Consider the following 24,674-nt stretch of genomic DNA (forward strand, 5'->3'; position numbering starts at 1 on the left):
TAACGTACGCCAGATATTGCAATTATGCTGGTACGGAGGAAGCCACAATGTACATAAACAAATGTTGTTGTCCACCTTTTTTTTACTTTATTCATCCAACCTTGATGAGCATAGGGTCTTAAAATGAATAACAAAATCCCTATCCTTAAAATGAGTAACAAAATTTCAGATATTTATTACTATCTGAAAAGAGAACATTGCTATTTAGCTTGAAGCATATTAGGAGCACAATCCAGCTGATGGTTGATGCCATGGTTATAGCAAATCCTAAGGATGTGCCCTTGACACCTGCTTGTGCATAGTTAAGCTATGGAATTTGATACCACAGGATGTAGTGATGGCCACCAGCTCAGATGGCTTCAAAAAGGGGTTAGAAAAATTCATGGAAGATAAAGCTATCAATGGCTACTAGTCATGATGGCTATATTCTACCTCCAGGAGCAAAGGCAGTATGTCTCTGAACACCAGTTGCTGGGGAATATGACTGAGATGGTGCTATTGCATTTATGTCCTACTTATGGGCTTCCCACAGGCAGATGATTGTCCACTGCATGAACAGAATGCTGGACTAGATGGACCCTTGCTCTGATCCAGTATGGCTCTTAGGTTCAGTCACATTAGTCACTATAGTATTAGTAACTATAGTAATTTTGTACATACTGTATATCCTTTTGTAGGATGTTTTGTAGTACACCAGATTTTGCAATTATACCAACCAGGGTATCCTTTTAGATTGCCTAGTGGGCATGGGGTTAGGATGAACAGTTTTGCAATTGTTCTGGTACCTCCTTGAGGGTAATTTACAGATGGAGGTGTCAAGGGACTTCTGTTGAGTACCTTACCCACTGGCTTATGATTGCCCCCATGTTACTTAACGTCTACATAGAAGCACTTGGAGAGATTATCCTGGGATTTGGAGAGCATTGTCACCAACATGCAGATGAGATGCGACTCTATTTCCCCTTCCCCTAATACTAAGGAAGCTGCTGAAGTTCTGAATCAGTGCCTGGAGGCAGCTAATAGGCTGGAAGAGTGCTAAAAATGGAGAGTTAACAGGAAAGAAGTGCTCCTATTCAGGAAGGAGGTAGACTCTGGGACAGGGACTCAGCCTGTTCTGGAAGGAATAGCAGTTCCCTTGAAGAAACTGATTCACAGTCTGGAGGTATGTCTAGACTCAGCAATTCACCTGGATGAGCAGGTGGTGGCCATAGCCATGTGTGCCTTTGGCCAGCTGAGGCTGGTGTTGCAGCTGCAAATGTTCCTGAGAAGGTCAGACCTGGCTATGGTAACACATGTCTTGGTTACAGGCTAGTAGCCAGCCTAAAACTTCTGGGGGCATCACAAAAGTAGGAGGGGGGGGAGTTCATCTGATTTGCAGGCCTTTTAAAGACAAAAGTGTATGCTGTTGTTTGTAAAAAAAAAAAAGGGGGGGGAGAGAAAATTTAGGGGAGGGGGGCAATTCTCCCTAGGCCAACCCTGGCTACAAGCCTGCATATTTACATCAAGCTCAGATTATTGTACTGTGTTCTACATGGGGTTCCCTTTAAAGGGCCTTCAGCAGTTTCGGTTGCCCCAGAAAGCAGCTGCAAATATACTTTTGCATGCACACCAAAGGGATCATGTAACAACAATCCTACAATATCTGCAATTGGTTGCCAATTTGCTTCTGGTCACAATTCAAAATATTGGTTATTACTTATAATTTATAAAGCCCTAAATTGCTTGGCTCCAGGATACCTGAAGGATCATCTTCTCTCATATCATCCTGCCCACCCCCTAAGCTCAGGAAGAGAGCCCCTTTCCTGTGTCCCACCTAGGACAGCGGTATGTCTGATGGCCATAAGAGAGAGAGGGCCTTCTCAGTGGCTGCAACAATATAATGAAACAGCCATCAGGCATATCTGGTAAAGGCATTTTTATTCTTGCAGGCTTTTTTTACCTGCTAAGTATAAGTTGTTTTATTTAAAGGCTATGTTTTATTTGTGGTATCTGCTTTTAAATCCATTGTATTTTAATGGATTTTATTGTGCTTTGTGATATTGTGATTTTAGAGTGTTGTAAGATATACTGACTAATGCATAGCACTAGAAGAGCATCATAGCTTCTTCTTTTTTTAAAGAAAGCTAAGCTCTTTAACACACCCTTTGAAATCAAAGGTTCTTAAAACATGTGCTGAGCTCCCTCCCCTTTGAAATCAAAGGGATTCAACAGGGCTTACTTTGGCTAGATTATATCTTTTATAAGGAAAAGATGAACACAGGCATAGCATTTTAAGAGGTGCAGAGGCAATTGACATCACTTACTTAAAAGCACTCTGGTGGGCAGTGGGGTGGGGAAGGTTTGCCATGGTTCAGATTAACTGGAGAAAAGCCGGCTATGGTAGATGTCTATTGGCTAGTGCCCTCACCACAACCTTCCCGCAACCTCCGGATTACTTCTGCAAATGGTTTCAACATTTTTTTTATTTTTGTTTGGTGAATGTATATATGCCAGTTCACATTTTTTGAAAAGTCAGATAATCTGCCTGAGGCATGAAGGGAAGGGCAAACCAGAGAGTTAACCCCTCCTTGGCACAGAATGCCATTTAGATTGAAATCCTGTATGTTACACACTTACCTGGCTTTTCTCCAGTTCAACCAGAACCATGACAAAAACATATGCAATCCTAAAGAGATTCACTCAGAGGTAAGTCCCACTGTGTTCAATTGGTCTTACTCTCAGATGAATGTGCATAGGTGGATTTACACCCTAAATTGGTGTATTACCAAGAAGGCAAGCTAGAAGCACACATTATTTTGCTTAAAACAATTTGACCTGTTTGAATTGATAACATTGGTATGAGTATGAGATACTTTAAAAAGCCAAATAAATAAATAAATAAAAAGCAACCAGAACAAATTCTGTTAAGACACCGCTTTTGTTTGTTTGTTTTGCAACTTAATATTGACTATAACTTTTCAAACTTTTGGAGACTCTTGCCTTCTCTAATGGTACACCTGATGTGTACTTTCTCTCCCTGAAATTGCAGGCTATGCTTTTAATTTTTTCTTGAACCCCAAACTGCATTTAACTCACCACCGCCCTGATAACTTTGATTCCATTTGCCCAAAGAGGGTGGGAAACCTGGAAATGGGAAGTAGCCAGCTGGGATTATGAAATATCAAATTTAATTCCCATAAATGAAAGTCCTATCAGAGGATTTTATTCTTAAAGGTGGCCTAAAATAATTTTAAATAAATAAAACAAATTAACAACTGGATGGCTTCTAGTATGATTCCACATCTTTTCCCATAGACTGCTTTCTAAAAGTTGCACACCATCTTGTGTTGAAAGAATATGTAATACATTATGACCATTTCAAATTTGTGAAGCATTACATGGAAATAAGAATCTAGAGAAGCAAGCAAATGTTCCATATCCATAATAAATTAATTTCCCCCCTCTCACGAACTGTCAGCAAACAGATAGAAATTTCACAGCAAAGCTAAATGGGAGAAATAACCTTAATTAGATAAATATAACAGATTTTACACATTTTACACATTTTACACAAGTGTTGATTTGTTCACACCTTACATTTCCTTCCAATTTGCCTATATAGGGCATTACTCAGAAACACAGTGTCTGATGATGTATATTTCCTTAAAAAGATAAAATAAATACATCACTTCAAGAAAGAATGCATTGTAGAATTTACAGAGGAAGCTGAATATGCATGAACATGAGAAGAGCCGTGCTGGATTAGACCAAAGGCCTATTTAGTCCAGCATTCTGTTCCTGCAGTAGCTAACCAGATGCGTGTGGGAAGCCCACAGGCAGGACAGGAGTACAATAGCACCCTTCTACTCATGTTCCAAGTAAGTGTAAGTGGCATTCAGAGGCACACTGCCTCTGATACTGGAGGTAATATACAGTCATCATGACTAGTAGCCATTGACAGCCTTATCCTCCATGAAGTTGTCTAATTATCTTTTAAAGCCACTGAAGTTAGTGGCAAATCCCATAGTTTGACTATGTGCTGTATAGGGATGCCAGAGAAAACTGCAATGGACTCAAATGACTTTGGATTTCTATGAATCTGACCACCGGATTCTGCAGCAGAACAGCTTTTTCCTGGTCACGCAGATTCCACAGATTTGCAGACCCATTTTTCATGGGGGGGGGGATTTCCACTAATCTGCATTGGTGCTAATATGCATTTGCATTCGTGCTAATTCACATTAACTTGAACTAACATGAATTAGCACAAGTAGAATGACATTCTGATTAAAAAACAAATCTGATTCTGTCAATGAGCAGATGATGGAATGAAAGATGCCTGACAATCTGCAAAACACATTATCAGGCATCTTTAACAATGGATTTAACAAAATCCAGACATCCCTAGTGCTGTATAACCAATACTTCCTTTTGTCTGTCCTGAATCTTCCACCATTTAGCTTCATTGGATTATTGTCAGGCTCTACTATTATGAGAAAGGGAGAAAAACATCTCCCTATCCATTCTTTCCACATCAGGCATAATTTTGCACACCTTTATTATGTCACCCCCCCTGCCTTTTTTCTAAGCTACAAAGCCCCAAATAATTCCTCACTGGGGAGTTGCTCCAGCCTCTTGATCTGTTTGGTTGTCTTGTTCTGCACCTGTTCCAGTTCTACAATATCCTTGTTGAGATGCACAATATGTGGAAGACTGGGCCAATGAAACCAGGGAAGTCAAGGTTTAGCTGAGCTTTATTCCAAGGGTGCTCCTAGATGAAGTTTTAATTGTGTGATCACATGGCCTCATTTAGGATGCAATCCTATGCATGTTTAGACAGAAATAAGTCTTGCAACTCCCAGCATTCCCCAACCAGCCATTTTAGTCCTCATTGGTTTCCTCACTACCATTTCTTCCATCATTTTTCTTGCAAAAAAAAAAAACATCATTAAGGAAGAAAAGATGGAGTAGCTGCACCATGCCTTTTGACTGTTAGCAATAGGCGCCCTTTGTCTGGAAGCGCCCCAAGTCAGCATGGCAGGGTTGAACAACTACCTCAGGAGGTGTCAGATCTGGACTGTCAGTAAAAAGTGGCAAACACCTGATCCTTGAATGTACTGTTATATCTCAGGAAGGGGGAGGAAACCCATCCGCAGATGCTGCAATCCTGATCTGGATGTTTCCACACTAAGAGGCTATTTAAACAACTTTGTCTTCTTCTTCTTCTTCTTCAAGATAAATGCAGCTCCAGGGCCCAGTGGAGACTGGTTGCTCCAATGTCAGTGGGGCAGGGTATCTACTACAGGTCTCAGTCAGAATATCGGCTAGCCCCTTTAGAGTTCTACTGGTTCTGACTGAAACCCAGAGCGGATTTACCACCCACTGACATTGGAGCCACCAGCCTCTACTGCCAAGGTTTCATGTGTTGCACATCTGAAAAGGGCTCTGCATGATTAAAGGGGCCACGGGCTCTCCCCCTGCAGAGCATCTCCAAGAGGAAACCCTATGCATGTAGACCTCTGTGCGCATAGGCTTCTCCTTGCAGATGTCAATACCTGGGGCATGGACACCAGGGGCAGGGAACCATGTAACCACAGGCCATGCTTCCCCCCTTAATCATGTGGAGTCCTCACATGTGTATAATGCCACCCACAATGGTGTGACAGGCAGCTAGCAGGGAAAAAGCCTTCTCTGTAGTGGCTCTCCATTTGTGGAATGCCCTTCCCAGTGAGATCTGCCTGGCATCTTGACTGTTTACATTTAGATGTCAGGATATGAAAGTCAAAAAAGAAATAGCTGCACCATGTGAATTCCCAACATCTGGTCTTTATCAAGGGAAAAGCTCTTGGCGATTCTTTCGGAGGATTCCCTCTCCCTTGCTTCTTCCAGGTTTTAGCCATTTTAAAAAGTCGAAATGCCTCTCCGAAGGCTTAGTTACAGGGAGTAAGAGCTTCAAGGTACAATATGCTGGCATTTTGGGGGGTGGGGTGATCCTGCCCCTTTTGCATTTGGTCCCCCCCATCACTGGAATTTGAACCCCCAGAGTTCCTCCAAAGTGGAATTCAGTCCACAGATGGAAAGAGGTTCTGCACCCCTGTAGCAGCAGGTTATAAGAGCAGAGAGATAAGTTGGGCAAGGCTTAACGGAAGGATTTGCACATAAGAGCAAGGAGCTTGCACCAGATGCAGGGGGAAGCAGACAGGGAGCCAGTGTCAGGATTTGCTGCTGGACTTACAGTTGGGCTGCACCGAAGCTGCTGCAGTCTCAAGTTTTCCATGGTGTCTGTGAAAATGCCACCCACATGGAGCCAACTCCAGGGCCCCTCCCCAGGCCAGGCCCAGGCCCAGGCCCAGCCCTGAATCTATTTTCCAAGGCCCCAGGTCTAGAGTATTCAGTGGTGCCAATGAAAGGGGGGAAGGTCCTCCCCTTCTCACATGCTGCAACAGCCCCCCCCATCTCCTAATTAAGCTTAGGGAAATTGAAAGAAATCCTCGTAATTTCTAAATTTACAGACACACACACAGATTTGCGTCCTATGGGCCTGGCCCCCAAATCTTTAGATTGCCTCAGAATGCCCCTGCCCAAGGACAGGCGTGGGTGGCCACCACCATTCCGTAAAGGGGGGGTGGGGATATGAAGGCAGAAGGGGCAGTGGTGCATTCAGGGCAGGCCTTTGGGGGCAGAGGTCCAGGGCCCCACTCGGCAGCAGCATGAGCGAGAGGGACCCCACACGCAGCAGGGCTGGCTTACCACTTTCTCTCCTTTTTAAATAGTGAAGTAATATTCTTTCTCAGCTAGCAGATCCATGGGTCTAACATCACCCAACTGTCTCGCCGGAGGAAAGGGGGACTTATTGCTGCCTTGCAGTGAGTTTATTATTGAGAGCTGACTCGAGCCTCTGGGAAAAGCCGGGTAAAAAAAGAGGGAGGAAGGGAGGCAACACACATCTCAGCAGAGGCGAGGGAACCGTTTATTGTGACCAAATTCTGCAGTCCGCGCGCGCGCCAGAGGCCCACGTAAGCGCGATGAGGGGGCCTCGCAGCGTCTTCCGAGTGGACTGTGCCAGAAGGGCCCCCGAAGCCGGCCAGGCCGGGAGGAAGAAGACGCCAGCGCTGCAGGCGGGGCTCCCGCGCCCAGGGCCCGCAGCTCCTCGCCTCGTCCCGTCCCGTCCCGTCGTCCGCCCGCAGTCCTCGCCCGCGCCCCGCCCCGGCTTGGGGGCGCGGGGAAGGGGCGGCCCTCCCGGAGCGCTCCCTTTAGCGCCTCCGCGGGAGCCTCACCTGTGGCTGCCGCCCGCGCTCGCCCCGCGCGCCTGCCTCGCCGCCCGCCGCTCCGCCCGGCCGGCCGGCTCGCCCCGGAGCGCGCACGGCGAAATCGGCGCTGTCGCCGGCCGCGGCGGCCTCCGCGGCGGCGGCCAGGAGGAGCGCGCGGGGCGGCGCGCGGGGAGAGAGGAAAGAAAGAGGGCTGCTGCCGGCTCGTGAGGCGGCTGCTGCAGCCGGGCCAAAGGCGTCCGGCACAAGGGCCCCGGGGCGCCTCCGGGGCATGGGCGCCGTCCAGAGCCGGCCAGCATCTCCTCGGGGGAGGCGGCGGCGGCGGCGGCGCCCCTTGAAGCCCCGCGGCTCGCCAGTGCCCTGAGCGGCAGGCGCAGCGCACAGCGCTGCTCGCCCGGGCGAGGCGAGGCGAGGCGGGCGGGCGGCGGGCGGCGGGCCCCTCCTCGAGCGCGTGTGTGCGCGCGCTGGCGGGGCGGGCGGGGGCGGGGGAGCTCGCCTCAGTCGCTCTCCTCCCGAGGAGCTTCGCAGCAGCCGCCCGCGCCGGGAGGAGCAGGGGGGAGTGTCGGAGGAGGGGGGGGAGGGGACTGTCGCCTCCGCCTCTTCCTCAGCGGCTCTCGGGCAGCCGGAACCGCGCGCGGCGGCGGCGGCGGCGGCGCGGGAGCCCGGAGCGGAGGGATGTGGGGCTTTGGGGGAGGCAGGCTCTTCGGCATCTTCTCCGCTCCCGTCCTGGTGGCCGTGGTCTGCTGCGCCCAGAGGTAGGAGCGCCGCCTGGCGGGAGGGAAGGGGAGGGGACGCAGGAGGAAGGGCGGGCTGCGGCTCGCCCAGGAGCCAAACTGACCAGCGCTCTCCTGCCCCCTCCCAACCTCCTCCCCCGCCTGGCCCCCCTTCCTTGCCCTCCTTGCTCCTCGCCCGCTTTCCATTCCCTCACCCCCCTTACCTCCTTTCCCCTGCTCTGGACTTCCCGCTTCCCCGTATCGCGCCTTCACTTCTCCACACTCTTTTCTGACTTCTCCCCCCACACCCATTTCTGCCCTACCCGCCCCTCGAGTCCCGTTTTCCCCCGCAGTGTGAACGATCCTGGGAACATGTCCTTCGTGAAAGAAACTGTGGACAAATTGTTGAAAGGCTACGACATTCGCCTCAGACCGGATTTTGGAGGTGAGAAGTCCTCTGTGGGGTGGTTTGGTCTCTCTCTCTCTCTCTCTCTCTCTCTCTCTCTCTTTCCCTCTTGTTCTGTGGGCTGCATGTTTCTGTCTGTCCTTGATTCTGTGGGCCAAAATAGACATTACTTTAAATCTGTGTCTAGAAGCCACATCACTTTTCTCTCTCTCCATACAGTAGATGTAGAGACCTTGATCCGGATTTGGACCCTAGAGTGCAGGATGGGGCAGGGGGGCTTTAAGATCCAAATCAGTCTCCCTGTACCTTCTTTAGAGTAAAAATGAAAACCCAAAACTAAAAAAAAACACCATTGTTACTAGGCACTGATTTAAAGTATCTGTTTGGGCCCTGTGTATAGGTGAAGGGGGGGGGGGCTTCTGTTGGGAGAGAGAAAACATGTTGCTAGCAACTCCGTGGCAAAGTGACGCCATCTCTCATTCTTCATTAGGCCCCCCAGTGAATGTCGGGATGAACATAGATATTGCTAGTATCGACATGGTCTCTGAAGTCAACATGGTGAGTCTTTGGTGATTTCAACATGGAAAGGGTTGGGGCGGGGGTGGTCTTGGATTTAAGGATTTTTGAGTGATACTCTATCTTGGTTTGGGTGATTATCCTAGAAGGAAGGGCCCTGGAGTATGTTTAGTGGGGACATTAGGTTGAGGGAGGTTGAAGCAGAGGCCCTTTCAGCAGGGCATTAAATAGCTGGTGATGAAAGACACTTAGTAACAAGACAGTCTTATCTCCTTCACCTCGTTGAAAGTTTTTGCATGTGCCTGAAATAAACAGAGGGACTGGGTGTTAACCATGGGCATTTTTTTTGTCAAAGGTGTCCCTGAACCTGTTATATACTGTACTCCCCCCCCCCCAATGTTTTATGTTACACTTCTGTGCTGGGCAAGGACCTCTTGTTGATTTGAGAAGTTGTGATGCAGCAAAAAGCCAGTATAATGGCTGGCTTGGGTGTGCCATATTGAACTTGGATGTGGGTGTTCAGTTGAAGGCAGCACAGCAGTCAGCATGCTAAAGCATACCGAAGGGAATACAGCCAGATTTCAGAGTGCTGTCTCAGGTGCTGAAAAGGAACTTCTGTTGCCCAGATGTATCTGTTGTTCCTGCTGCTTGTGGGGCTTGCAGATGTCACCATAATCAGAGTTTTAAAACTGCACTGTTTTTATTGTGCGTGAAAGAGGCATTGCGCTGACTAAGAAATCATGATCAGGTTGTACTTAAAAAGCCATGTTGCTTGTCACTGCTGTTTAGCGTGTAACATTTAAAATAATACGTGCAAATAATATTGAGCAAAGTAACACATGTGTGGCTTTGCTGACATAGTGAATTAACTGCAGCTGCATTCACTTTAAGTTAACTTCTGTTTAATTTCATCACATGGTAAACTTTTTGTTTGACTAGCAGTGGAATCCTGTACATGGCTACTCAGAATTAAGCCCCACTGAGTTTAGTGGAACTTGCTCCCAGGTAGGTGAGTAAAGGATTGCAGCCCTAATTGCTTACTTCAAACAAAGCTCTCATGTGAGGTGAGATTCTCCTAACAACCTGGGAAACACTTTTCCCCAATATTAAATGCAGGAACAAATGGGATATATATGTACAAGCACTTTATCTTATTCTACAGTCCTAAATATACCTCATTGAAATGCTTTATTTATGAACGTGAACTGGTTTACAAAAGACTGTATGTACAAACCACAACATAAATATGAAACTCTACTGACCTAATATATTTTACTCCTTGGGTTTTGACTCTTGTTTATATAAATATTTTTACTAGTAAACATGCTGGATGTTCTACTGCTTGGAAAAATTTTAAGCATATGATTTCAAGAATGAAGAAAATATTTAGAGATTGTACTAATTTAAAATTCTTTAGGTAATGCATAGTCAGCTGCAAAACTGGACAAAATATTTAATGGTTTTTCCTTCTGTTGTGCTGTATTAGGTTAGAATGTTTTGTGTATGTTGTAGTTATTTGACCTGAGAGATTACTGTATTTTTTATGCAACTATGATTAGGCTTAAAATAATATTGTGGTGTTTTGTTGTTTGGAAAATACCATCTTACAAGATGTGTCTCATATAGAATAAGCAATTGATTTAAAAATATCAGCATATGAATTTTTACTGAGTAGCCAAAGACATTACAATTATTTATTATTTAACTTCATATCTTTCTACATCCCTAACTGTTTTTGAATTTCAAATCTATTAAGTTTAAAAGCCAGATTAAAAGTTCTTTGTGTTTCTGTAGTTCTTTAGTGATGCATAATAGTTGGAAATGATCTAGGAGGTAGGCATTTTTATTTCCTGATTTCAGCTGTGACACTGGTTTTTAATATGATGATGAATACATTACTTATCTACCCTGGGATACTTACCTGTCCTGGGATATCTGCCCTGGCATATGAGTTGTGGTATTTCCTCTCTTCCTTTATGCTGTTTGACATTTAGCACTGATCCTAACTCTATTTGCTTGGGAATAGGGCCCTTTTGGATGTGATAGTGAAGTGCAGGGAACAGGAAATGAATCAATTGCATTTCCTGTCCCCTTACTTGAAACAATGCCCTGTTTTATTTAGTTTAATGGGCCTAACTTCCAAGTAAGTATGGGTAGGAGTGCATCTTAACAGTCTGATCCATTTTATGCATGCCTTTTGACTAGATGTTCACTGTTCTCCAACTTCAGGAAATGCTAGTGTATATGTTCAGAGTATTTTCTTTTAGTATCATTGGCCAAACAAGTGTTGGCTTTCTGTATTATCCAGTTCCAAATGGAATTAGCAGGGAAATGGAACAACACAAGGAATTGTTTTACGATACAATACAAACTTGAAACATGTTCTGTACCCTCAGTTACTGTCAACTAAGGACAGAATTGGATGTTATCTCAGCAGACACATGGTCCCAATCATGTGTTTGCTCAGATAATGGGAATTTTTGAGCAAGAAGACAATTACAAGGGAGAAGTGATGAGTGGGAAGGGTATTGAAACCTTCCTAAGCAGCCATGTTCTCACTGTAAATTCCCCTCCCAAAGCTTTTTTCCCCCACAGGTGGGCTTACTTCCATTTCTGGAACCCACCTGAGGAAAAGCTCCTGGGGTCAGGATGGGATTTTCAGGAGAGAATTGGTGGGCAGGAGAAGGATTAATCATCTCCTCTTGTCCTCTGACTCTCCTTTTCAAGTGCTACCGATCCCTACGTTAGTACTGTGAAATCTTGCATTTCCCTTGTGACATCAGGTTCCACCAACATATTCAGGAACATAGGAATAGTAAAACATAGGACTTTAGCATGGGTGGGTAGAGTTTATGAGAGTAAAAATGAAAAGACATAGCTTCTAGATATACATTTAAAGTAATGTCTGTTTTGGCCCAAAGCCTATGGATGATAAGTACTGTTGTTTGGTAGTCAATTCAGGGATCCAGACTGCATTAGTTGGGGTTTCTTAATATGATTGCTTCAGTGGATGTTCAGGTGGCAGCAGTGACTAGGGGTCCTTCTTTACCAGCTGCACCTGGTACACCAGCTGTGTTGTTTTCTAAAAAAGGTTAGAACTGGCCATGACTATTTAGGTATTAACAACTTCCAGACGTGACTGTTGCAGTGTACTCTATGTGGGGCTGGCCTTGAAAAAATCCCAAAACTTCAGTGGGTCCAAAATACTGCTGCCTGAGTGTTGTCTCAGGCTCACTAGATGTAGCATGTTACTTACAGTCTTACTTCACTGGTCATCAATTCCTTTCTGTCTTCATTTCAAGGTGCTAGTTCCTAGCTTTAAAGCACTAATCTGCTTAGAATGGAGAGGCATTTCTTTCTCCCCTTCTTTGCATTCTAATCATCAGACATTCTGTTACAGGCTCTCCTGCTGACTGAAGTCTATTGGGGTGGGTACAAGGGACAGAGGGCCAAACAGACGTTACTTTAAATGCGTGTCTAGCAGCTGTATCTTTTTTTCATTTTCCCCAGTTTACATTGAGACAATAGCATGGGGTTGGGGGTAGGTGGCTTTTAATATCCAGATCAGGCCCCCTCTGCCTACTCTACAGTAAAAATGAAAAGAGGACATAGCTTCTAGACACACATTTAAAGTAATGCCTGTTTTGGTTCAGGGCTTTCTCAGCTGTAGTGCCAACTTGTGGTGTTAAAAACAACAGCCTCTTTATGGAGCATCATTTTTTAAAAAAATCAATATCAGCTGAACCATCACGTTGGCTGTCCACATTAGAATTAATAATCAGATCCACACAGTCCCAGGAAGATACTGCAGGTTTAAAAACTTAACCTCAATAATTATTACGGCATTACAGGCACCCTCTTTAAACTTGGTAGTGGTAATAATGATACTAATCTCTTTGAATTAAACCTAGTCATTGGAATCAGCTTTTGCATAATTGGTCTATTAAAATCCCAACTCTACCTTAAATGCAGAGGTTTAAAATTCTGTGGATGTATGAAAATAAATTAAAATCACTAGGAAGGTTTTTATTATACTTCCTTATGGGCAGCTCATAATAGTATTACAGGCTTTGTTACCCAAGTATTATAGCATATATAATCAATTCCCAATTCTTAGCTTTAAAAAGCTTTCTGCTTTAATGTTGCATATACAAATGTTTTGGTAAATTGTAAAATACTAGTTTATGGAGTTCTAGATGCTTAACAGGATTGTATTTGGACTTTTAAATTGTGCCTCCCTGTGTCCAAATGGTGGAAAACAGAGCATTTTTCTCTTTAAGGAGCTACTGTAGCTACCCTGCTACTGGGATAGAGTAAAGTAGCCTTCCCCTAACCTGGTGCCCTCCAGATGTGTTGGACTTCCATAATTCCCAGCCAGTATAACCAGTGACCATGCTGTCTGGGAATTATGGGAGTTGCAGACCAACTCATCTGGAGGGCAGCAGGCTGGGGCAAGATATCATAGAGAAGAATGGTTGCAATGGGCCTGTACTAGTTGTATTTATACTTATTTATTTTCAAAAGTTGTCCAGAATTATGCTCAACATCTGTTGGTGATCAAAAGGGAGCTCTAAATAGCCACCTAGGGTTTACAAGCTCCTCTGCAACACTTCTCAAGTTTCCTTGCACACCACTAACATCTTAAATACATGTTAGAGAGCTGATGATTGTGGTGTCTGGCAACCACACCCACCTAGCTAGATGCATTGCCTGTGCAATTGCCCCTTTAGTTACATAATCAAAACAAACAGTACAGCAGTTTCTTTAGCCTTACTTGCTGGTCCTTTCCGGGTTCAGTCTTCCCACTGATCCAAAATCATCACCAGACATTAGGCTGCATGTCTGGGTGTCTTCTTCCTTCTTCCAATTTTAGAAATTATAAGATGTTCCTGAACCTTTCTTGCTGAGCAGATGTGAATTAGTTTGGTAGATATATTCAATAATAATTGAAAACAACAATAACTGAGGACTATTAGGGATTGCTATAGTGGGTTGATTAGCAGTTGAGTATCAGTTCTTAGTTACTGGCTTAATTTATCTCAGAATATCTATTCATCCCACCTATAGTCCTTTGGAGAGTGCACTTACGTCTATAAGATAAATGTGTCTCCCAATTTATACCAGAGTGAACATACAGAATGGTTATATAAGAATTGTTATGCAGAAGTAATCCTCAGCACACTAAAGACTGTGTTAAGTTGGTACTACTGATTTGGGCAGTGATGAAATTTTAAGAAAATTCAGATAGACTGTGTTTCTCCTGTCCCTAAGCAACTGTATCTTCAGCACTTGAGAGTTTTAATTGGGAAAGAAGGCACTATGGGTATTTCTACATTTGCTACCTTCAGACTGGTCAAGCTGACTTGTTATACAGCCTGACACTGATGACACAGGGGAGCTGTTCACAGCTATCTGAGCACATTTTTGCTATAAATTCAATGAGGATAACTAGGTTAAGTCTCCTTTGCTGCAGAAACAAAATCTAGTAAATCTAGACAACCAGATTGATTTGAAATTAGTGTAGCTACAGTATGTACTCATGAGGATGCTTTCTATGGCATCTTAAAGATGATGGTGATGATGAGTCTTGTACAACAGAGATGGCTCGCATAACCCGCCCATCCTCTCTACCCTTTCCCATACTCTAGTCCACATAACAAGAGAATAAGAAGAACAAATATTAAGAAGACAGTAGGGGCGGTAGCCAGATATAGCAAGTTATGAAAAATAAGAATGGAAGAAGATAGAAATGAAAACTTAAAATGGGAGAGAGGTAAAAGGAAACAGGTAAAAGATACTTGGATCAGCAGAAGAACTCTGGTAACATATAGAGCAACTACTCTTGCTATATTCACATAAAAGTCTCAGGGGTGTCATGCTGATTATAACTGATTTTTTCCCCCTTAGTGCAAAAGAAAATCTTTGCATGACTCAAAGCTCCACTGAGGAGAAACGTGGGGACTTCCAGTATTGCAAGATAGTGTTTTTATCCACTAAAGCAGCTCCCTGAAACCAAAGCACCTGATGTTTAGAGAGTGCCCAAAGGACAGGAATATATCCTAGGATTAAAGCATTAAAACTAAGATTCAGTGAATAAAACAAAGTAAGATTAATCCTAGTTCTCACATGCTACCCAAATAGTACAACTTTAGGGAAATTCCAAAACATATGAACTAAAATGGCATTTGGTTTATGGCAGCATCAACAGGAATCTTTATCACTAGGTCTGAGATGGGATAATTCGATAGGGCACCAGTGTATTTTTAATTGGTGATGGGTGCATGTGTGGAAGGAGTCATGATCCCTGCCACTCTCAACCCCTCGTTGCAACTGTATCAAAATCCAACACTTTACTTTTTCCCATAGGAACTAATTGCACCCATTCACATATATGAGAGAATGTAAAGGACTACAGTTAGGAATACTGCTGGGGTGGGAGGTTCTAGTGTCCTGAACCCTTGAAAGTCCAGCTGCTGAAAAGTAAGTGAGCAAATTCTATCATATATATATATATATATATATATATATATATATCCCCTGTCCTGCTTCTTGATCACACTAGAATGTGATGTAATGTTAAGAACTGGGTTTTATATATGCAGATATAGGCCACTGAAGTGAACTACAGATCATAATGTGGAGGAAGGTGGCTACACTTTTCTTAGCACATCTGTTGCAATCTTTTGGATAAGGACTTCTTTATCCACCGCCACTGCCTCCTCCTCCTCCTCCTCCTCTAACCAGCCTGCTTGTTTTCCCATTCCTATGCATCATAGGAATGGTATATTTGTTTATTTATTAAATGTATATACAGCCTTTCCCAAAGATGGCACTCAGGGTTTGAATAGTCATGGACCTGCCAGTCCTCTCACCCATCCTGCCTTGAAGTCAACCATATACTTCACAACATGAACTTCTCACTCTCCAGTTATGTTTAATTTCTTGATTAAAATGAGCTATCAGTTTCTAATATTCTAAATAAAATAGGTGGAGAAAATATATACAAGAATGGAGAAACATATGCTCACTTTCATCAGAGTCAAAAGCAATCGTGTTATGATTGTTGAAGCATTTGGATTTGAAAGTACAGATCCAGTGATTGAAGTTGGAAATTGGATTTATGTACTCCAGTTTAAAAGACAAAATGTTCCTCTGGATAGAATCATAGAATAGTAGGGTTGGAAGGGTTGGATGATAAGACCATCAAGTCCAACTCCCTGCTCAATGCAGGAATCCAAGTCAGAGCATCCCTGACAGAGGGCTGTCCAGCCTCGTCTTGAATGCCTCCAGTTTGGGAGAGCCCACCACCTTCCTAGGTAATTGGTTCCATTGTCGTATTGCTCTAACAGTCAGGAAGTGTTTCTCGATGTTCAGCCAGAATCTGGCTTCCTGTAACTTGAGCCCATTATTCCGTGATCTGCATTCTGGGATGATGGAGAAGAGATCCTGGCCTTCCTCTCTGTGTCAACTTTTCAAGTACTTGAAGAGTGCTATCATATCTCCCATCAGTCTTCTCTTCTCAAGGCTAAACATGCCCAGTTCTTTCAGTCTCTCTTCATAGGGCTTTGTTTCCAGTCCCCTGATCATCTCTGTTGCCCTCCTTTGAACCCTCTCCAGCTTGTCTGCATCCTTCTTAAAGTGCAGCGCCCAGAACTGGCCACAGTACTCCAGATGAGGCCTAACCAGTGCTGAATAGAGGGAAACTAGTACTTCCCGGGATTTGGAAGCTATGCTTCTATTAATGCAGCCCAAAAGAACATTTGCCTTTTTTGCAGCCACATCACATTGTTGGCTCATATTCAGCTTGTGATTTATTACAATTCCAAGATCCTTCTTGCTTGTAGTGTTGTTGAGCCACGTATCCCCCATCTTGTAACTGTGCCTTTGGTTTCTTTTTCCTAGGTGCAGAACTTGGCCTTTATCCCTATTAAACATAATTCTGTTGTTTTCAGCCCAGCGCTCCAGTCTATCAAGATCACTTTGAGTTTTGTTTCTGTCTTCCAAGGTATCAGCTATCCTGCCCAATTTTGTGTCATCTGCAAATTTGATCAGCATTCCCTGCACCTCCTCCTCCAAGTCATTAATCAAAATGTTGAAGAGCACTGGGCCCAGGACTGAGCCCTGCGGTAACCTGCTCATTACCTCTCCCCAGTTTGAGAAGGTCCCATTGATAAGCACTCTTTGAGTCCAATTCTGTAGCCAACTGTGGATCCACCAGATCGTTGTTTCATCTAGGCCAGCGGTCCCCAACCTTTCTGGGACCAGGGACCGATCCATGGAAGACAATTTTTCCACGGACTGGGGGTGGGGATGGGACCGGGCTGCAGTAGGGGTGTGGGAACCCCCCTTACCTTGGGTCTGTGGGGGGGCAATCCGTCCCCTCCCCGAATCCTCGCTGGCCCTGGCCAGCTCCTCTCCGCAGCGAATCCGCAGAGCTGCCGGCCGGGGGAAGACTTCCGGCTGCTGGGACACAAATTACATCCCTGTTCTTTGCAGAAATAGGCTATTACTGCAAAGAACAGGGCTGGAGCTGGCCGGCAGCTCCACAGACTCACCGTGGAGCGGATCCGGCCAGGGCCGGTGAGGATTCTGGGGTGGGGGGCAGGGACAGATCGCCTCAAGGTAAGGGGGGGTTCCCACACCCCTACTGTGGCCCGGTCCCTAACAGGCCATGGACTGGTCCGTGGCCCGGGGTTTGGGGACCCCTGATCTAGCCCACTTTGAGCTAGTTTGCTCATCAGGATATCATGGGGCACTTTGACAAAAGCTTTGCTGAAGTCGAGGTATACTATGTCCACAGCATTCCCACAGTCCACAAGGGAGGTGACCTGATCAAAAAATGAGATCAGATTCATCTGGCAGAATTTGTTCTTGACAAATCCATGTTGGCTTCGAGTAATCACTGCATTGTTTTCAAGGTGCTTACAGACTGATTGCTTTATCATCTGCTCCAGAAATTTCCCAGGAATTGATGTCAGAGTGACTGGTCTGTAGTTCCCAGGTTCCTCCTTTTTACCCTTTTTGAAGATAGGGACAACATTAGCCCTCCTCCAGTCATCTGGCAGTTCACCCGTCCTCCATGATTGCTCAAAGATAATAGACAGCGGTTCTGAGAGTTCTTCTGCCAGTTCCTTTATTACTCTAGGGTGCAGTTCATCTGGCCCTGGATATCTGAACTCATTCAAAGTAGTTAGGTGTTCCTTGACTATATGCCTATTGATCTCAAGCTACAATCCTGCCCCTTCAGCCTGTACTTCGCCTTTGCCAGTGGGGTCATAGACCCTCTGTTGGGAGAAAACTGAGCCAAAGTAGGAATTGTGTACGTCTGCCTTTTCTTTTAATAGTTGAACCACCATTTCTTTCCTCTGTCTTTTACTATGCATGTATCTGAAGAAAGGCTTTTTGTTGCTTTTAGCATCTGCTAATCTCAGCTCATTCACAGCTTTAGCCTTCCTGATGCCATCCCTGCAATTCTGTGCTACCTGCCTGTACTCTTCCTTTGTTGCTTGTCCTTCCTTCCACTTCCTATATGTGTCCTTTTTTGTTTTCAGGTCACCTCCTAAACTTTTTGTGAAACCACATTGGCTTCTTCTGTTGTCTTCCACCTTTTTTCTTGTTGGAATTGTTTGTAATTGTGCTTTAAGAGTTTCTTTTTAAAAAAAACTCCCACTCATCTTTGACTCCTTTTCTTGTTAGAGTCACTTGCCATGGGTCCTTACTTACCATTGTTCTGAGTTTATTAAAATTGGCTTTCCTAAAATTCCGGATATGTGTTTGGCTACACTTGGTTGTTGCTTCCTTTAGAACCAAGAACTCAAGTCTAACATGGTGGCTTTCCCCCAGAGTTCCTGTAACTGCTACTTTATCCACTAAGTCATCTCTGATGGTTAGGATCAAGTCAAGGATAGCTGATCCTCTAGTTCCTCCCTCTACTTTCTGTAGGAGGAAGTTGTCCGCCACACAAGTCAGGAATTTCTTGAAGGGACCATGTTTTGCAGAATTTGTCTTCCAACAAATATCGGGGAAATTGAAGTTCCCCATTACCACTACATCATACTTCCTTGAAACATTGACTATTTGCTTTTCAAAAGTTTCATCCTCGTCTACTCCTTGATTGGGTGTCCGGTAGTAAACTCCTACCACCAGGTTCCTTTTCTTCTTTGCTCCATTTATTTTAACCCAAATGCTCTTGATGGGGCTACCAACCTCCTCCTGTATTTCTGTGCAGAGATATGTATTTTTCACATATAGTGCAACCCCACCTCCGTTTTTGTTCCTCCTGTTCTTTTTGAACAAGTTATATCCTTACCTGCTGTATTCCAGTCATGAGAGTCATCCCACCAAGTCTCAGTTATACCTATAAGTCATAATTTCCCTCTTGTATTAAGAGTTCAAGTTCGTTCTGTCTGTTTCCCATACTCTGGGCATTAGTATATAGACATTGAAGACCATGTGCTTCATAGTCTGGCTTTCTTCCTACATGTTTGTGAAAACTATTATTGGGCGCTATTTGAGCTGTTCCCTCTGTTGTGGTGCATGAGCCTTCATCCATTGTTACTCCCAACTTTATATCCCCCTTCTCGTTAGGATTCAGTTTAAAGATGTAGTTCTTCATGCTGTGCCCAAACACTTTCTTCCCAGCCTTTGTGAGGTGCAACCCATCCCTTGCCAACAGTCCGTCTTCCAGGAAGTATAGCCCATGGTCCCAGAATCCAAATCTCTCTCGTCAGCACCACCTTCATAGCCAGTTATTCACCTGGAGTATTTTTCATTCCCTTTCTATCCCTCTGCTAACTACTGGAAGGATGGATGAGAAAACTATCTGGGCCCCAAAGTTCTTGAGGTTCCTTCCCAAATCTTCAAAGTCTGACATGATTTCTTCATAGCTCCATTTGGTGGTATCATTTGTTCCCACATGGATGAGAAGAAAGGTATACCTGTGAGTGGACTTTATTAGTGCAGGCAACCCTTCAGTCATGTCTCTAATCCATCCTCCCAGGAGACAGCATACCTGGCAAGTCCACAGGTCTTTGCGACATACTTGGGTTTCGATCCCACACAGCAAGGAGTGTCCCATTACTACTACTCTTCTCTTCTTGTTGTTGTAGGCCTTGGTTTCATTGCCTCTGCTTGTCTGTCCTTCAGCCTCTTACTCGCTCTCATGCAGGTTCCCCTGTAATTCTTCCACTGCAGGCTGTCCTCCAGTCTTCTCCTCAAGTACCTGAAAATGGTTCCATAGTTCCAATGCTTCCACTGGTGTAGAATGGCTTCTAGTTCTTCTGCTCCTAGCTGTCACCCTTTAGATAGATAGATAGATAGATAGATACTCACAAATATGCATGCACACATACAAATCCAACTCTCATATGGGCGATTTGTTACAGAAATCATGTAGTTTCCTTATTCATGAGGACAAGACTTGGTTATGATACAGCTGAAGTTATATGACCCATTGCCCCCATCTGGCTGTAAGCAACTAATCAGACAGGTAGTATCTGGCAGCCTTGGACATCAATATACATCCCCTTCCATATCAAGAGACACATCCATCCAATTCAGTAGAGCTCATATGGGTGTTGAGATTTGGATGGGATATATGTCCAGATATCCAAATACATTAGCAATGTACGTGAAAGGCTTCTTATATTTGTGTTCTCTCTTGCTGGATTGGGACGATTGATTTCAGTGGGATGGTTAAACATATGCTAAAATGTCTCCCATTGTTTCAATGAGATGGATGGTAGTAAAACAAGCAAAACAATTTATATCTGCATGTATGGATAGGTGAAAAAGAAGTATTGTACATGAAGAAAATAAAACATACATATTAAAGTTTTCAACCAAGTAAAGATTTTTTGTTAGTTGATTAGTCATCTTCCTTTGAAAACAATTTATTCAATATAAATAATTTTCATATTACTAAAACATTTGTGCAAGTGTTTTTAAAGATATTATAGAAAGTGTGACAATAAATATATTTTAATAAACAAAAGCTACCACTAATTTTTAGAAGCAAAGCCCATTCTAATACTTATTTGTTTCTTTTTTTTAGTAAGACATCAGAACTAGTGATTAAAAATTGTCCTAAAATTGTCCCACCAGTTATCAACTTTACTTGTTTAAACTGCAGATTAAATTATTTATCTGTGAGCCCTAAAATAACTATTTTTTTAAAAATGTAAGAAACTGCAGAGAGAGACCACTTTAAATTACTCACCATGGCATTTTCTGTGCAGTGGCTTGCTATGCAAGTCCAATGATTTCTTAATAAACTACACACTTTTGAGAGGGTAGTTTTAGTGCTGTAGAAAAAGTTTCTGGATTTGGGTGATGAACAATGATGTGGGGTAGCCACTCCAAGAAAAAATTTAAAGCACTCCCCATGGGTGAGATTACTTGTTTTCTAGAGACCTTTAGTACTAAGAAACAGGAATTTGGTGTTAAGTCCTCACTTACATGACTAGATATGCTGATTAAGGAAATAATAAATCCTTTGTCTTATGACGGGAGTTCAGATGAGGAGGCAGCAAGAATACACACTCTTTAAAGACTGTTCTTGCTCCTGAGCTGTTTATCTGGTAGTACCACTCCTTCCCAGAGTTCCTCTGCCCACCATATAGATAACTTCATATGACTTCATGAGACATGGTCCTCTCAGTGTAGGGAATGTACTCCCATACATTAAGTGCCATTAATATGCCATTAGGCATATCTTTCAGAATAACTTCTATAAGGACACCCAATCTATATGGCTGCTGTACAATGTAGGCTGTGAGTCTGAGGGAGAAATATATTTGCTTGGGGACGGGGGAATGTTTGTATGTTGTATATATGCTTTTTGGAGGGTGCTATACTGAAGTTTATATTTAATTGTTGAATTTGGTGTTTTACTGTAGGCTTTTTGGAGAAATCTATTATCCTTTGAAGCGCTAATGATATAGGAAACCACTTAATGCTGCAAATTCTGATTCAAGTAAAATAAAACATTGTTTTGTTGCAGCATTTATATAGGTTATGTAAAAATTTTAAGTGTTTTCCACATCCACTATACAAGGTATATACTTGCTGGAACCAAATGCTATGTATAGAGAATGGCACATTATTAATTTGCAGCTCTGTGATCTGTACTATTACAGAAAATGATCAGATCTCGTAAGGGTGAAAGAACACTAACAAAGTATGCCATCTCTGTTACACAGCCATGTAGTCCGGCTGTCAGTCTGCCTGTCATTTGCCAGCAGTATATAAAAGGGAAAAAAGGAAAGGAGATGAGAGCGCAGAAGAGGAGGCTGTACAGATTACTGTAAATTGCTGACAGCTTTTTTGTGGTGGTCGTTGTTACGGAAGACCTTAGAGTCAGGCAGGGGTCTTCCAAAACTCCTATAAGTTGTACATACAGACAGTTCCAATATCAAATTAAAAAAACAATCATGGAAATGTTAAAAAGGTAGTTTTTGCTTGCCATCACATCAAAAAGGTTTTCCTTTTGCCCTCTTGGTATTTGAGGATGCCTCGAATAAACCTATACTTTCTGTATAGGCATAAAGAGTTTAAATCCCTAGCCACATTATGCAATAGATAAAAGTACATTTATTTGTTAGGAAATCAGAATCACTGAGCATTCGAACATAAAAGAAAAACAGGCATTTCTAAAACTGTCTAACAAAGCAATCTTTTAAAGCCTAAAATGAAAAGGCAATGAAAAGGCAATCAAAAGGTATGAAAAGGCAAAGCATAGGATTCTAAGAGTTAAAAGCTCATTTTCCAAAGCCAGATTCTGAGGCCTGGGAGGCAAGGAACCTCCATGAGGCCTGAACACATGATTCAGAGTGCGAAGAGAGCAGGAAATTACTCCATGACAGGAAACACCAATCTGGAATCTGAATCTCCTGGGCAATAGATATTCCACCATTTAACAGAGAAATATTGGCCAAAGGGAGTCCATTTTCTCTTGGACTATGAACCAATTGCAATCGTACAAGACAGCAAGATTCAGAGGCTTGTGAAAAGCCAATCAGAAAAGGGTAAAGCATGAATGATGTCTGTGACCCAAGCTATGTAATCTGATTTCTGCCTAGTAACAAGGCAGTTTAGTATTCAAATAGCAGCAAACAGAGAGATAATATACAACCACATCTTGGAAAAACGTCAGGCAAAAAGATGTGAAAGGCCTTCTCCTGTATATGACAAGACACAGATACCAATTCCACAGTAGATGCTGGAAGCTTTCTTCCATCCACACTTACCTGCCTCCCTACCTACCTGCAAGAGAGAGACCACTAGTTACATGGAGAAGCTGAGAGTCAAGAATTAATGTGCACTGTTGTGTAACAGCACCACCTAAGCCATGAGACCAGTTACATGCACTGCTTCTGAAGAATGTTTTTAATGTTTTATAAAGAAAAGAAAAAAAAGAACAGCACTGGTACTCTTGTGACCCACGTAAAGTTAGGTGACCTTTGTAGAGCCTTACAACCATGCTTACACCTTCAGTAGTGAGGATAACTTATGGTGGAATGAATCCTGTGTGCCTGGCAGGATGGGGGTCAGCAGTATAGGATTGCCATTTTGTCTTTCTGTCATCATAACTTTCAGGGATGCAGGCCAAAAGGCCCAAATAACTTTTATATGAAAAGCAAAAAGATGTGCAGGAATTAGAAAATGCATATGAGAGTTCATCAGCTGATCTTTACAATGGAACCACTTCAATAATGTGGCCACTTATGGTTAACCCAGTGACCAAGCTCTGAGTTGTGGAATGGAGTTTCTAGAAAATAGGGATTGAGGCTTTTGATGCATTGTAAAGTGGCTCCTTCAAAACCCTTTTTTCCTGGCATGTCTGCCCATGTGGCATTGTAAATTGCTTTTAAAATTACATAAAGGAGCTTATGCTTCAAAATAGAAATCAAGGGCTTGCATAAATAATGTTCTTATCCATTAACAAGAGATGTGTTCTTTATCTTTCATTTTAGAAACAGCTATAGTGGTATGTTTTGAAACCAGAAGATCCATTTCCACTCACGTGATTCCTCCATACATAACAGAAGGATGAATAGTCTTGGTGTAGGGGGGATAGACAACAGGCTTGACAGCAGCACATGTGAATAGGATATAGGGTTTTTTTTAGTAGACCTCAAGCTAAATATGAGTCAGCAGTGAGATGCAGTGGCTAAAAGTGTTCATCCATTTCTGGGCTGCATAAACAGAATTATATCTGTTTATGCATCATAAACAGAATTATATACATTATGAACAGAAATTTTACCATTCTATACTACTTTGATTCGACCTCACCTGGAATACTGTGCCCAGTTCTGGGCATCACAGTTAAAGAAGGGTATTGACAAATTGGGGTGTTTCTAGAAGAGAGTGAGAATGACTGTGGAAGATACAAAGTCCTATGGAAAAAGGTTGAAGGAGTTGGTTATGGCCCAGAGAAGAGATTATTAAGATTGCCATCTTAACAAGGGAAGTCACATAGATGTTGTTGTAGAGGGAAGGATTCAAACCAGTAGGTTCAAATTACAAAGAAAGAGGATTTTGACTAATTAGGAAGAACTTCCTGATAGACTGGTGCCAACTTTTATCCCCATTGCCACCATCCATGGTGTGAAGGGAATGGGATGGGACAGCTGCTGCCTTAAGTAGAGGCTGGATGGCTATCTATCAGGGGTGCTGTAGAAGTGGATCTCTTGCATTGGCAGAGGTCTGGGTTAGATGACAATTGAGGTCCCTTCCAACTCTATGATTCTATTATTCTTTTCCCACCTTAAAAAAAGGATGGGAGATACA

General features: G+C 43.3%; 1 protein-coding gene across 3 annotated transcripts in view; it reads left to right on the forward strand.

The window, feature by feature from the left end:
* GABRB3 (gamma-aminobutyric acid type A receptor subunit beta3) overlaps positions 1 to 24,674 on the forward strand; it is a 258,047-nt gene that overhangs the window by 112,475 nt on the left and 120,898 nt on the right. For 2 of the 3 annotated variants that reach the window (XM_084841777.1, XM_084841778.1), the window contains exons 1-3: positions 7,832 to 8,002; positions 8,314 to 8,405; positions 8,857 to 8,924. In XM_084841777.1, the coding sequence (XP_084697903.1) occupies positions 7,923 to 8,002; positions 8,314 to 8,405; positions 8,857 to 8,924 (240 nt within the window). In that variant the 5' untranslated portion in view covers positions 7,832 to 7,922. Of the gene's footprint in view, positions 1 to 7,831; positions 8,003 to 8,313; positions 8,406 to 8,856; positions 8,925 to 24,674 lie in introns of those variants that run through there. The other variant, XM_084841776.1, reaches the window with a different exon arrangement.

This window comes from Heloderma suspectum, chromosome 3, assembly GCF_057233095.1.
Source record: "Heloderma suspectum isolate Gila_16-S chromosome 3, 16-S_ref, whole genome shotgun sequence".
Taxonomy (NCBI): Eukaryota; Metazoa; Chordata; class Lepidosauria; order Squamata; family Helodermatidae; genus Heloderma; species Heloderma suspectum.